A 14751-nucleotide genomic window follows, 5' to 3' on the forward strand; every position below is an offset into this window, starting at 1 on the left:
CAAATTATGGTCCAATGGCTTCCTATCATGAACTTTGTTTTCACCTCTTCTGCCTTCCTTTCTTTCTTTCCTTCTTCGCTGCCCCCCCCCCAAACCCCATGTATCTGCTTTAAGGACTCAAAACAGATTTTATTTTTTTCTCCACTGACCCTGACTGGCTTTGTGATACTCCAAATTAGTTATCTTTTACTTCTCCTCATCTACGTTTCAGGGTGTATTTTCCTGACACTTTGAGGTTCCCAGTTTAGGTATTTAGGTCCATCTTAGCTTCAGAGGTTCCTGAAGTCAGACAGTCAGCTCCCCAATCTCTCTCTCTCTCTCTCTTAAACACACACACCCTACATACGACTGAAGTTTCAATCAAATGGTGTTTATCACCTGCCAGCACCTGTCTCCTCCTTGGCTTGGGCAGCTTTTAAAATCCCCGCGCTGGATGAGGCCCACGGCTGGTGATGCCAGCTGAGCAGGTCCAGGGGTGGGCACAGGCCCGGGTGTTCTGGAAAGACCCCCCCCACGCCCTGCCGCGAGCTTCTGTGTGACAGTCTCTGGTGAGGGACCCCTGCCAGAGAAAAACAGTTCCCAAGAATTTCCAGTGGTCTCACTCAGACAGCCCCCAAGAAATCAAACCATCCTGAATGGCAGCCACCTTAAAAATGCCCAGAGAAAACTCCAGAATTTAAAGGGTCCTCAACAACATGGTATTAAGAATTCAAGGATGTTAATGTGCTCATCTAAGAAGCAGAAAGAAAAACCGTGTTGTATGTACTTGAATAAAAAAATGAAAGGTATTCTGTTTTGTTTTCTGTTAGAATCTAAATTCTCAGAAATGGGATGGAATCCTCTCAGCTGGGGCCCAGTGTGCTGCCACTGCACTGAATGAAAGTCTTCTCAGAGCACAGAAAAAAAAAGCCTGATTTCTCAGATGTACGTTTTTCCTCCTTAAAACGACCTTTCAGGCCACCTTTGTGGACTGCTCTGCTTGTCTGTCAGCAGAATAAATTTTAGTTTCCATGAAGGAATTGAAGTTGTCAATATGAACTTCAATACTAAGCAGTTCATGATGCTCTGACGTCCTGAATTCTGAGCATCCTGCCACATGAACAAATTTGAAAACCGCTTCAGTTAAATCTGAAACCCACCCCCATGAAGAAAGTACCAAGGCAGAGTTACATCGCCCGTTCACTGAACACTCCCAGAGGGGAGCAAGAAAGAGACACCCACCCCAGTTTGCATGAGATACTTTTCCTCAGTTCAGCTCGAGGGGGGCATGGACCAGAATGAAAATGAAATGGGAGATGTGAGTCTGCTGGTCCCACTTCTCATGTGCCTCTCACACTGAGTGAGAGCTTACTGCTTCAAAGGGGTGTGTGTTTCATACAACACAGGCCCTGAACACAAGCCAAATGCTCCTGGTTCTTGAGCAAAGATGGTTAGCTATGCGCATCTCACAGTAAGTTCTAAGCAGCAAAATGAAAACAAGCTTTCTGTGTTGCTCTCCATCCATTCACCCCTTTTGAGAAAACCAATGTGGGCTTGTGCATTTTAAGACATCTAAGAAAGGCGTGACTGGAATTAAAGGATAACTTGCCACACCTTCTCCGGCAGCTGGTCAGATCCAAGTGGATCCTGGCGAGCAGTTCCTTGGTCCCAAGACCGCACTCCACAACCTGGGGTCCAGACCCAGCCACTGTCTGAAGGCCTGGTGGCAGGACTGTGCAGCTACGGGTCCGACACCTGGCTTCTAAAAAGCCCACGGACACTTGAAGCTTATGGTCCTGAACAATGGACCTGAGACTGCAATTTCGAAAACTAACTTTCCATCCTTTCGAAGAAGGTAGGTGTTTTGAAGAGAGACTTTCAAAAATCAAAAATTCTCCACTTGAGAAAGCACAGCACATGTCTAAGTACATCTTCTAGCTGGGGTGCCGGAGTACATCTTCTAGACTGAGATCTGTAAGCCATCGACGCCAATTCCCAGAGCTCCCCACCGAAACACACACTCTGTCAGCGCTGGACAGGCTGGTGTGTTTAATTGGCTCTCTTGACTAATGAAATATACGAACACACACACACACCCTGCAGCTGCTCTGGCTGTGCTTTAGAGCTGTTAATAAATACTCAAGTTACAGAAGCTTCCTTCCTATTCAAACGAAATGACGCAATCTAGGAAGATAAGCAGAACTCACTAGATGCTCCCTCCTTCCCTCCCATTTCTTTCTAGGAATCTGACACATCCTAATGCACAACACCCAGAATGACCGAACTTCCGCAGAAAGGCTTTCCTTTCTGCAGCTCCTGTCTTCCCAGGGACCCGCTCAGAGAACCTCCGACGTGTCCCAACACCTTTCTTACTTCGGTGTCTTTCTGCCCCTCTGACGGGAAGCAGGGAATCATTTAGGCGATGGGTACTTTTCAAAAGCAGAGTGCTGCCCTCCAGTCCAGGGAGACTGACTGTTCTAAGCGTCTGGAATTCCACTCAGCTCCTTTCTGTCTTGGAGCTTTTTATTTTTATTTTTTTGGACTGAATGTTTTATTTCAACAGACATCCCTGGTTTAAAAAAAAAAAAGTAGGTGGAGGGAGGGGTTCAGCATTTCATCACACTGAACAGGGAACAAAATTCCTGTCCAAGAACTCAGAGCCCCTTCTGAAGCATCACGTGAGTCTTCACTAGCTCCAAGACAGAAAGGAGCTGAATCAATCAATCTTTCTTTCTTTCTTCCTTTTCTTTTCTTTCTTTCTTTCTCCCTTCCTTTCTTTCCTTTCTTCCTTTCTTGTTTCATAGTGGACTTTATCGGGAAAAATTAGCGTAAAAAACATTCAAATTCATGAAGTTTAAATAAGATGGTAAAATTGTACCTTGTAGCCACAGTAATTGCTACAGTGATCACAAAGAAGGTTAACTCTCCTCCAAAGGCCGGCACCCAGGCCTGCGGACAGGAGAGGGGGTCCTGAGGTCTCTAGACACCTGGGTCTGAAACGCACATCTCTTCGGCAAGCTTGAGATGGCGCCCTGGTCCCATCCGCGGTCCTTGGCTTAGAGCAACACCTCCCTCGGCATCACTATGACTGATGGGGCAAGGGCCGGAGCAGGGGCACAACACAATTTCTAGACTCCATTCAGAGAGCCAGGATTACGAAAGAACCAAATATTGATATATGGGGATTAGAAACCAAGTCACTGTCTTTAAATTAAGCTCAATGGTTTCATAATCACATTGGAGTGACAAGGAGTTTGTCAGCGGTGTGCAGCTCAAAATGCTAATTGCAGGCTAGAATGGGCAGTTGGCTGAGCTGCTGCTGAATATTAATTAAGTAATCTTGACTGATTTATATACTGCCCTCATTTAAATTTACCGTGGCATGCCACTAATAATCCTGTTTATTCTCTTGCTGTCAAGTACAGAAATCATGTTAATATTTACTTTTGTAAATGGAGCTGTTGTAGTAAACTGTGTATGAATAAGAGCCACTTATAAATACAAAGTGGGAACACATTCAGCATGCCTTCAAGGGAGATGATCGAGGGCTACGTTAAAAAGACACGGATTGATTTATTAGGGGAAAATGTTTCAAGAAATCGAAGTGACAAGGACAACAATAGGAGGAAAAGGCCGTGGGCATCATTGCGCTTTTCCTCAAAGGGGATGGTCTGCTAGCAGTAACTCAGGGGTCCCGGCTTGGAAATGGGCCCGTTGTAAATTCTGAGCTGAGATGTTGCAGATGCAACCACTCACTCGCGGGTCCGTTTCCCTGACTGGAGGTTAAATGACTGTTGGTGCAACTCAGTTTATACTTGTGATATCTTTTCAGGACGGGATCTTCCAGAAACAAGAATTCAAAGCTGTGCGTCTCATTTGCATAGTCTCCAAACCATCACAGGGACGTGGGATCAGACAAGTACCCATGTACTTCGGGGATAATTTACATCAGGGCTGTCCCGGAAACCCTGAGACACACGGCTGTCATACCTTGGATAGTAAGTGGGGCTTGCCAGGTGTTGAGGGGGAGAGGATGGGAGGAAGGGAAGAGAAAAGCAAACAAAACCATGTTGAGGATTGATGAGAACATGTTTCAAGATATTTTGGCTCTCACATGGGTAGGAGAGATGTCCCATTCAACTCTGGTTACAGCCGGAAGTGACAGAAATCTGATTTCTGCAGTGAGAATTTTATTGGAGGATGCAAACTGCTGGTAATGAACATCTTAGGAAGATGGGAGAAAGTTAACAAATTATATCCACGTAAGTGGTCTCAAGGCAACACACTTCCTGGCTAAACATTAAGTTTTGTCAAGAATCCCTTGCGAACACCCTGAAGTACCAGTAACACTTTCCAGGATGGTAAGAGAGAAAGGTCATTTTGGAAACCACACTTCGACAAGACTAAGAACCTGCACAGAGCAGTTCTCATGTTCCAGCTGGATTTAGGGAAGTGAGCTCCAGACAGTCCCCCCCAGTGCTCCCAGCTGTTACCCAGAAAGAAGGCTTGAAGTCGGCTCACACTGAGTTAGGACCCTGGCCAGGAATGTTCTCAATTTTTGAACTGGGGGTTCAGAGACTCTCCACAAACTATCTTGCTGCTGTTTTTTAAGGCACTCACGCAATCCCTCACTGAATGGGGATGCTCATGGGGACAGGGTGGTCCCACTCATTTTAGACAAAAGCTTGGAAATGAAAACTCACATTTTATTTACTGCACATATGATTTGGTATCTGTATCATAAAATGGTCTGGTAAAAAATCCTTTGGCAACTACTTATTTCATTAACATACTGACTGAACTACTTTCGCTGTCAGACTTTTGCTGTAAGAGTGTTATTTTAAGGATCTCGCGAGGTATTACGTGCCTTTTCACTAAACAGCCCCAGATTGTCGTACTTTTTACATACTTGGGACCATCTGGAAAAAAAAAAAAAGTTGATTCAGACATCACACCCCCAACCAGGTTAAATTCCAAATGATTTAAGAATTTCATGTTAGATTTTGAAGCCATAAAAGTACTTAAAAAAAAAATAACCTCAGAATGGAGACAGACTTTCTGATGATGACTCAAAACTCAAAAACCAAAAAAGAAATTTATGGATAAATTTGATAATGTAAATGGCAAAGCAGCAGCATAAACATAAACAGCAAACCACAGATTAGGGGAAAAAATATTTGCAATCCACATTGCTGACAAGGGATCTCTCTCTTGATGAGGAAAAGACCAACGATGCAAAGGAAGAATGAGCAAAAGATGAACAGTTAGAGGGAAAGAAACACAAATGGCACAGACATATTAAGACTACACTAAGATATAACCCCCACCTTTTTTTTTCCACCTATGAGGTTAGCAAAAATGCCCAAGTTTGACAACACACTGTACTGGAGGAGCGGTAAGGACACTCATGCTGGTAGACGCCCATCCCCACCCGGTAACCCCCTGGGCAGGGCAACGTGGCACCATCGTAAAAATTACTGATGCACGTAGCTCGTGAGACATTTCTTGCACTGATCCTACAAACAGTCTTATCCGCTTGCAATATAACACAAAGGTTTCCACCACACTATTGTCTGTTGTAACAGAAGACCTGGGAACAACCAAAATGACACCCACGGGGGACTAGTGAAATAAATTATGACACATTTATACAAAAACAGTACTGGGCTTCTATAAAAATGGATGAGTAAACTACATATGCATAGAGAAAACTCACGCTGTGTGAAAAAGCAAGGTTTATGATAGTGCATGCAGTCTTCTCTGCAAAAGGAGGTGAGGGGACACGGACTCACATACACACACGTACGAGAACAGACAACTGACTAGCAGTAGTGGTTACCTATTGCGAGGGGGTAGGAAGCAGGGTGGGTGGATGGGAGGTGACTGGATAGAGATCTAGGGTTATATTTCATTTCACATTTTTTGATTTTTGCACCATGTCAAGTATTACCTATAAATCAACAACTTTTCTGAAAAATTAAATACCTGGGTCTGATTTTTACTGTCTTTTCTTCTCCCTTGTCGGGGGATCATCAGCGATCACTTCTTACAGCCATCAGCTGGCTCTGGTGATTCTGTCCACCCTGGGACTGCACGGGCCCCTCCCTCCCGCTGCGGGACAGGACTGGTTAAGGCCAGTGAGGTGGGACAAAAGGGAAAAGCGGGCAGATGGAGGGGCTGGTGGAAGGGCAGCCTCCCGCAGCAACCTGGGAGGAGGGGGGCCCCCTGTCCCTGTCAAGGCTTTTTTCAGCAGCAGAGGATGGAACTGGGTCAAGGAGGCGCCACTAAAGCTCCTGGGGTGGGGAGGGATGGGAGGGCGGGCTGGCTGGTGGTCTTCAGGACAGAGCCCTCGGAGGAACATGGGTCCACAGCCAGCAGAGGGAAGAGCAGGGACTCGGGGGCGGGACCGTTATCTGGCCTGTCTCTTCATCATGGAGTAGTCAGTGGGGCATGTGGGGCAGGGAGGAGGAGTGGCGCCGCTCAGGACTCAGCCCCCAGGGTTGGCGGTCCCCAAGCTGCCACCTGGGGGGGGGGGCGCGGAAGCCCAGACAAGGAACTTCTCAGGGCCTCAGTTTCCTCATCCTCTCAATGGGGCAGTGTATTTCACACACTAAGCATTTCACATATACTACCTCATTGGATTTTCACAGCAACCCCATGGGAAGTAAATATCATTAGACCCATTTTCTAGACGAGTAAATGGAGGCTCAGAAGGCTTCCGTAAGTTAGTCAAGGTCACAGAGCCAGGGAGAGGGAGAGCTGCAGTTAGAACCCACAAATCACTGAACCAAAGTCTTTCTTAGCTGCTATACTATAAAAAAACCAAAAAAGTAAAGTAAAAGCTATGATTCACGAGCAGGTGATTTCTATAAATACTTGTAGTTTTCCCAAGATGGTTCTCAACTTCTAGACCTACATAAAACTGTGCGTCCCCAAAGCTCCTGGCACTCAGAACCAGAGAAGATACCAGAGGGACTGAGTGCTCTGTAACAAAACATAGCCTCTCAGGATCTAAAAAATGTACCTATAATGAGCCCACTCCCACGTTTGGGGCCAAGTACAAAAATAACAGTTAGTAACAGTCCGCCTGGCCGTGGCATCATTTCTGGAAAAGGACTTAGAAACTGGATGAGCACTTATCTGTGTGCCGTCCACGAGGTAACACTGGCTTTTATAAGCGTTACAGTCAAAAAGCACATTACATTTCTAACAGGTCGGCATGGAAGTTAGGCATTTAAGTGATGTTCAAGGTCTTTCTCTTAAGATTAGATCTTTGAATCTAAAGCTATACAAGAGGGGTTTCTGTTTCAGGTTTTACCCTTGGAGTTTTGAAAATGGGACTGGAAATTACTTTTTTCCATAAGTAAAAAGAGATCATGGAAAGCGTAATTGTATTACTGGCGTCAGCAATTACTGCCTTCCCCTATGAGGCCAAAACTGCACCGCTCAGCTTAAAAGAAGACAGGTCACAGAATTTCTCATTAATCTTCCACAACTCATGTACTATATACCCTCTTAGGTGTCCTAGCTACCCCTGATCACAGCGGATGGATACTTACAATTTCATCTTAATTATCTGATTTACCCCCATCCAGTGGAGACAAAAAATTTCACGTAAAAATACCGATGTAAACTCAACTCAATCAGTTGGCTCACTGAAAGTAGTAAGGGCCTATTCACAACATAACACTGATCAGTGAATTATCCTAACTGGCCGTTTAGTAGTACAGTATTAATTGCCATATCAAGTAGAGTTTGCCTACATAAGTGTTAGAGGAAGCGTACTCAGAGGTTCACGTGTGGTGATTAAGATACATAATCCCAGCTTCTAAAGGTTTATTATACATCTTTCCGGGGCAATAATTTTTCAAGTATGAACACTATCTAGGAGTTTCATTTTTTTTTTCTTTAAAAATTTTGCCCTTCTCAGGGAAAAAGCCCACGATACAACCCCCTTTGCCCACATCTCCCTTCCCTTCCGACTTTTCTCCCCTAGCTCCTCTGTAAATACAGGTTTCTCAAAGATATTTTTCACTTATAAGGTTAAATGCATGCATAATGTGTTTTTTTTTTTTTTAAAGCTCTCTAACATGCAAACATCTGAAATTTCGGAAAGGAAATGGATGCAATAGACACACAAACACAGAACACCCCGCCCCCCCATCCTAGAAACAAAAAACCATCCCCCCAACGGCAAAGTCAAGCAAAGCAAGCACACACAGGACGTACGTTAATTGCTACCAGCTACCCGCAAGCTGCACTGGTATTTGCAAGTCTTACTTTGGGGAGGTGGGGTCCAACAGGTGAGTTTAGCAGCGCTACGCGCTGACGAGAGGACTTCAATCCCCAAGGCAACAGAACAAAAATCCGGCAAGCCAGTCCCCGCCAAAGAGACCCCCCACCTGAAGCTTGACTGCCCCTCACCTGCTCCCCTGCTCTCCTCTCTCCCCAGAAGAAGGCACTTCACGGAAACGTCTGGGAAAGCCCTTGGACTTTATTTTGTTACACCCTCTAAACGGACAAAAAACAAAAGAGAACAGGTGTAGAAGACAGTAATTTCAGTTGGCCACCAAGAGTTCACCAACACCCTCCCTCCCATCTGACACAGACGGACCCCCCTGCCATCGAGCCTCGTTGGGCCCATGTTTCAAAGAGAACGTTTATGCATGAAGATAAATGGGTTTATTAAGGTTTTTTTATGCTGAGGGAAGAAATACGCAATGGGAATTCTGCTCTTAAAAAGCTATCTTTCCATATTAGAAACCTGTATCGCCCCAGGTGTTCACAGAAGGTCAGGACAACACAAACCCCAGAACGACCTTTGATCCTTCCACCTCTGACACGCTCCCCCGGCAAACAGGAAGGCTTAAAATACCACTGCGGTAAACAGAACCCGGCAGGAAACTCCTGGGTACTGTCTGAATCTCCCTTCTGCCGCAAATTTCTCTGTACTTCATGTTGTTAGAGCAATCTGGGGTTCTGTCTTTCCCGCACGCAGTCCTCTCATCTCTGGACAAAAACACTCCGCTGATTCACAATACAGATGGTGAAACACATACGAAGGCACAGCAGTTAAGGTGCGGGGAGCAGGTGGTGGCAAGTCATGACCATACACTACGTCCAATATTTACCTTCCCCTTAAAACTTAAAATACCAAAGCGTTGGAGACTTAGCTCTAGCGTTTGAAAGATGCACTTTTGTCACAGAGGAACCTTGGGAAGTATTTATTTCATTATATTTAACCCCCAAACCACTTGGGCTATAAGGACTTCACATGGAAAGGATTCCTATCTTTTCCAAATTCTGCTAACAGAACAGTCAAGACAAACCTGGATATAGTAAGGTTCTCTTTTTAGGAAGTTCTATGGACTCCCATGCAGAACTCGGAATTCAGGTATGTGATTCCAAAGAACGTGTTCACTTCTGATTTACTTGGTGGCTTTCTACTTCTAGGAATAAATATCCTCGAATTCGCAACTATTAGGTTTTTCTTCCCTCTTCATACAAGCTTTCATTTATTTGGATAATTACTAGACTCCACACTGGGTAAAAGTGCTTGGCATAGGAACCAAATTAGGGATGAGTCAAAAGTTGGGAAAATGGTTAAAAGGTAGATGGGGGGAGAGGGGAGGGGATGGGACGGGATGAGAAGGGAGGGGAGGGGACAGTGCTATAATCCAGAACTCCTTGTCTCCCTCTATTGAGTACATTCTGGAACTACAACTGTCCTCAAAACCTCACGAACATACTCAGTGCGGCTACCAACATTAATCCGAAGAAATCACGAGTGTGTTGGAGTGTTTTTGCAAATTTTCATAAGAACTTGAAATTTGCAGCTTCCTAAAATATTTAGACTTCTTCTCAACCCTTAGCCCGACTCTGAGTTCTGCCAGATTCACTCTTTCGGGAATTTTGGAGCCGAGCCGGCTATCTCCGCAGTTTTTCCTCACACACAATCACAGGCGCTTAAAACTCCCCCCCTGTAAACTGACAACACTTCGCTGAGAAGCACATGCCATAAAACTAATATCTCGAATGATCAAGGGGGCTACCTGGGCCAGCCTACAGGCCAGACCCCATCAGCCCTGGGAGGGAGGGACGTTTAATTCTGAGAAAGGCGTTGTTTGTGTAGTAGAGACTGAACGTTATCAGGAGGTTCCCTTTCCTGAAAAGCCAGCCTGGTTTAAAAATGTATCCACTCACTTCTTTGTGGAGTCGGTCCCCTCGTTTAAGTATCACAGAGCATGTTTGAATGGGAACCTTTAGCAGCGCGTCTCTCCCTGCTTTTGTCTGCATGAGTCCACCGGTTCCCAGCGCCTCCCCCGGCATCTCAGGGCCAACTCAACAGCAGGGGGCCGGTTACTATAACAACTGACGGTCCTCGTGCATTCTGAAAGGCCCCTGAGTAGCCATTTGGGAAACAGTTATTGAGCAAAAAGTTGCCCGGGATCGGCCGCATTAGCTGCCATGTGACCCCGCTCTGCCTGCACACAGCTGCGCAGAGAGAGAAAAAAAAAACAGGTGCCTGTCTCTAGGACAGCTGGGGTCTCTAAGGGCTCCCCATGCCTGTGCCGTTTAGCATCTCAGAGCAAGACGTTTAACACCACAGTGTCATCAGAAACTCAACTCTCCGTGGCAAGCCACGTTTGGTATCGTGAAACGTGCTTTGTTTTTCCCACTGGCTCCACACATTGTCAGGCTTTGAAGAGCTGGATTGTACCGACTGAGTAATCTAATGATCTTAAAAAAAAAAAAACAAACCCCAAAAACAAACAAACAAAACCCTCTGAACTATGGCCCCAGGCACAGGTTCTAGAAGGACATGAGTGACATGAGCAGTCACCAGTTTATAAAAGAGAAAATGATGCCAGAATACAGGTGGTCCCATGAGTGGTCTGTTTGCCGGAAAGATAAAGGTGATCACACAAAACCATCAAAAAGCAGGACTTGGAAGCTTGGATTTTTCTAGGTGAGTACGGTTGCCTATAAACCTGTCTTTTGATTCTCATTCCCTCCCTCACATGAGATGCAGAAGAGGAGTTGGGGCTGATGCGATGCGTCTGTACCTGCCCTGAACCCCCTTGGAAAGGATCTGACCCTACCCATGAAGCAGACTTTCTTTTGCAGAGAGGCAGGGCAGTCTGAGGGCGCCTTTCCTGGGGTGGGCGGTGCACCGGGAAGGGACTAAACACACCATGAACACGCGCCTTGTTGTCAGCTCTAACGCAGCTCTCTGCCCTGAGCATTTGTCCTTTTTCTCTGTTCTGTGAAAATCACAGCCAAACATCCTCTCCTCCAAGAAACCTTCCTTGACGCCCTCCTGCCCCACTCTGGTGGTGGTCAAGTCTCTCCCAGAGCACGGTCCCCCTTCAGCACCGCTGACCGTGGGAATGCATATTCAAGAAGAGGACAGAGACGGGCAGTCTGGCAAGCAGGGGGACCAGGCTGATGGGCACAGTCAGCTCTGCACAGCTCATCAGTGCCATAAGGGAATGTGAGAACAACTGATGTCACATCTCCCTGTTTATCACGAGAACGCAGACAGCTATTTTCAAAATAATTCCGATTTTTAAAAAACAAGATGTCAGCTACGTAAAACTGATCTGGAGGTCACCAGCTTCTGACCTCTATTTGGGATAACCTTTGTTTACTGGCTCATCTCCTCCATTAGCCTGTAAGCTCCTTGAAGACAGGGACTCCCCCTCCTCGCTGCAATTCCAGGGCCTGACACCAACTGGATGCTTAAGAAATGCCTTTGAATAAACAAAGGAAGGAAGAAATGAATATGCCAGCTGTAAACGGTGTTAGGTCAACAGAACAAAACAAAGTCCTAGGTGTGAGTAAAGCTGACCCTTGAACAACCTTGGAGTTAGGGGGCCGATCTTCCACGCAGTTGAAAACCCTTACGGGATGTAGCTGGTCCCCGTACCCGCAGCTCCTCCACATCCGTGGTTCTGCGGGTTCTCCCGAACACCGAAGAGGTAGGACTGCAATATTTACTACCGAGAATAATCAGCTTATAAATCGACCCCTGTGGTTCAAACCCGTGTTGTTCAAAGGTCAACGGTCCTTCCAAGACATACTAGCTTTGTGATCCTGGGCCAGTTCCTCCCCTTCTGGACACCGTTTCCTCCCTTGGGAAAAGGTGATGCAGCCCTGATACCCTGGCCATCACCCATGATTGCTATGTCGATTAAACAACGCCAAGTTTGCTTTGTGTTCATTCACCATTATGGGCTGTTGTGATTGGCAATGTTTCCCCCTGGCTGTCTGTTCACAGTCACCTGCATGGGAGAAATCATTGCTCTGGCACCCGCCTCCTTTGTGACTTTCCTGGGGTGGAGGGGGGGCAAACGTCTAAACCAAACCCAGACATCAGAGGGTACACTTGGAAGCGCCGGCTGCCAGAGCAGATGGGCGGGCAGTGTGCGTCTGGCTCACAGCAGCTCCGAGTGTCACTGCCGTGACCAAATCCAGGAGGGAGCCGCGTTCACTGGGTGCATGTGGCCAGCCATTCCTTGAGCACAAAGGGTGCCCCCACATGCCCATGCTGGACCTCACACACATCTGCCTGTCTGCCGGAGCCTCCGTCATGCCAGCTCAACCCCAGACACACGTGTTCTGTGTCCCTTCGCACTTACTACACCATCTCCCCCGAACACCCAGGGAAGAACAAAACTGCCATGTCAACAAGACGCACTTGCTTTCATGAGCAGCATTCTTAATGGGGAGGCATCAACTCAGGAGCAAAACTTCTCAGAGTCTCAAGATGAGAGTAAAGGACCTTTTCCCGTCTGCCTCTGGAGCTAAATTGGTGTTGATCGGTTTACCGCAGAATTTACAGACGGCTTGGTTATGTGTTGAAGAGGGATGTGAATTTCGCAGATCAGAATGTAAAATCTTTCTAACGTCAAACCTTTAACAAACCGGGTGAGATGTTAGTTACAAATTTTACTTAGAGTTCCCAGTTTTCTGTTCCGGACTGGCTCAGCTCTACCTGAATCTGAAAAGTGAAGCTGTTCTATACTTCTGGAAAGTTCTTTTCTAAGCTAGAATTATGGGCAATAAGATGCTCAATTTGTCACCGAGGTAAGACAGTGCTGATTAGATGGGACTCAGAACAGGACACATAGGTGACATTTAACATCAACATCTATCTGGCTTCTAAAACACATGAAAATACAGTTGGTCCTCAGTTGTCCTTCTTTGTGATTTTTGGCAAATCCAAACCGCAGGGTCTTTTCAACACACAAAGACATGCTAGAAAAACAGGCTGCGGCAGGAAGTAAGTGCCTCCAGGCATGCTATTCCTCATCCAGGCAAAATGATGTGACAATGAACACACTGGCGATGAAGTCAAGTTGGCTGGGTTAAAATCCAGAATCCACCCGAGAGTAACACTGTGACTTGTAATTTTACCAAGCCTCAGTCTTCTGATCTGCAAAATGGATGTAGTCATCCCTAGGATGTGTGGGCTTAATTAGGTGGCCAAGTGGTCAACTTCACACATGTGCGGTATGGTGAACACTCAAAAAAAGATTCTTGGCTATTTAGGCTTTGAGATATGTGAAGCCATTTCAGGGTAAGACTTTCTGTGCTCATCAGAGAAGAGAGCAGAGCTACCTTCCAGGCAATTGTCTTCAAGATTACTGGGAAAAAAATGTTTAAAATATCTTCATAACACTCGTCATTCTAAGTGGATGCTAATGTCTTGTTCACGGCTGCTAAGCTAGTCTGTGGAACAAGGAAAGAAATGAACAAGCTGCATGCCCTAGCATACTGACTGGCCGCCCTGTACACGGCTCTTTTCCCAGCTGTGTTTTACCTTGATTATGCAAATCATGAAGAAACCGTCTCCAAAATTTCTTCTTCTTTCTGAGTGGCAGCAGCTCTGCTGCTCCAAGTCTCTTCAGGAATGTCAGCACATGAGTGCCACATAAACAGCTTGTCTTGGAAGACAGGGGAGCCCGAGCTCTTGGAATGCACTTTCTGACGGCAGTCATTCAAAAGGTGCGTTCTGTTACCATCCTCAGGAATAAGGCCAAGACGGCACACTTCAGAGGGTAGTGCATTGATTTCCTCCCTCCTTTCAGTAAGAATGATTACTGCTCTGCGCCATTACATGCTGATACGGACTGCACTATTTAAAAGGCACACACAGGGCACTATTTACAAGAGGAGGCAAATGGTACGTGTGAGTTGATTTCCCTTGATTTTATCTTTATTAGCTGGCCCAAAGTGGTTCTGTTCAATAGGTTCACCTACACTGATATTATATGTAGCTCCAAACAGATAACTTTCAGCTATCTCGAAGATTAATTCTTTGCACAATGGAGATCATGCGAAATAATGAATTCTGGAAGGAAATTCCGAAAGTTACTTTCAAGACATGTTTTAAGCAGCGGACACAGGACTGGGAAGCGTGTGCAGCTCTACAGTAAGATGCCCTTCTGGGAATCTCATTTTCTTTATTCAAGAACAATAGCCTCAATCTATAGATTTAAAGCAATCCCTATCAAATTAACCAGGACATTTTTCACAGAACTAGAACAAACAATCCTAAAATTTATATGGACTCACAAAAGACCCAGAATTGCCAAAGCAATATTGAAGAGAAAGAATGAAGCTGGAGGAATAACCCTCCCAGACTTCAGACAATACTACAGAGCTGCAGTAATCAAAACAGTGTGGTACTGGCACAAAAACAGACATATGGATCAATGAAACAGAACAGAGAGCCCAGAAATAAACCCACAGACCTATGGTCAACTA

At 45.8% G+C, this 14751-nt stretch overlaps 1 protein-coding gene across 1 annotated transcript in view; it reads right to left on the reverse strand.

The window, feature by feature from the left end:
* PTPRG (protein tyrosine phosphatase receptor type G) overlaps window positions 1-14751 on the reverse strand; it is a 654052-nt gene that overhangs the window by 59854 nt on the left and 579447 nt on the right. Inside the window, 1 exon segment of the mRNA XM_032458153.1 lies at window positions 8404-8490. Within this exon segment, the coding sequence (XP_032314044.1) occupies window positions 8404-8490 (87 nt within the window).

Source organism: Camelus ferus, chromosome 17 (genome assembly GCF_009834535.1).
Source record: "Camelus ferus isolate YT-003-E chromosome 17, BCGSAC_Cfer_1.0, whole genome shotgun sequence".
NCBI lineage: Eukaryota > Metazoa > Chordata > Mammalia > Artiodactyla > Camelidae > Camelus > Camelus ferus.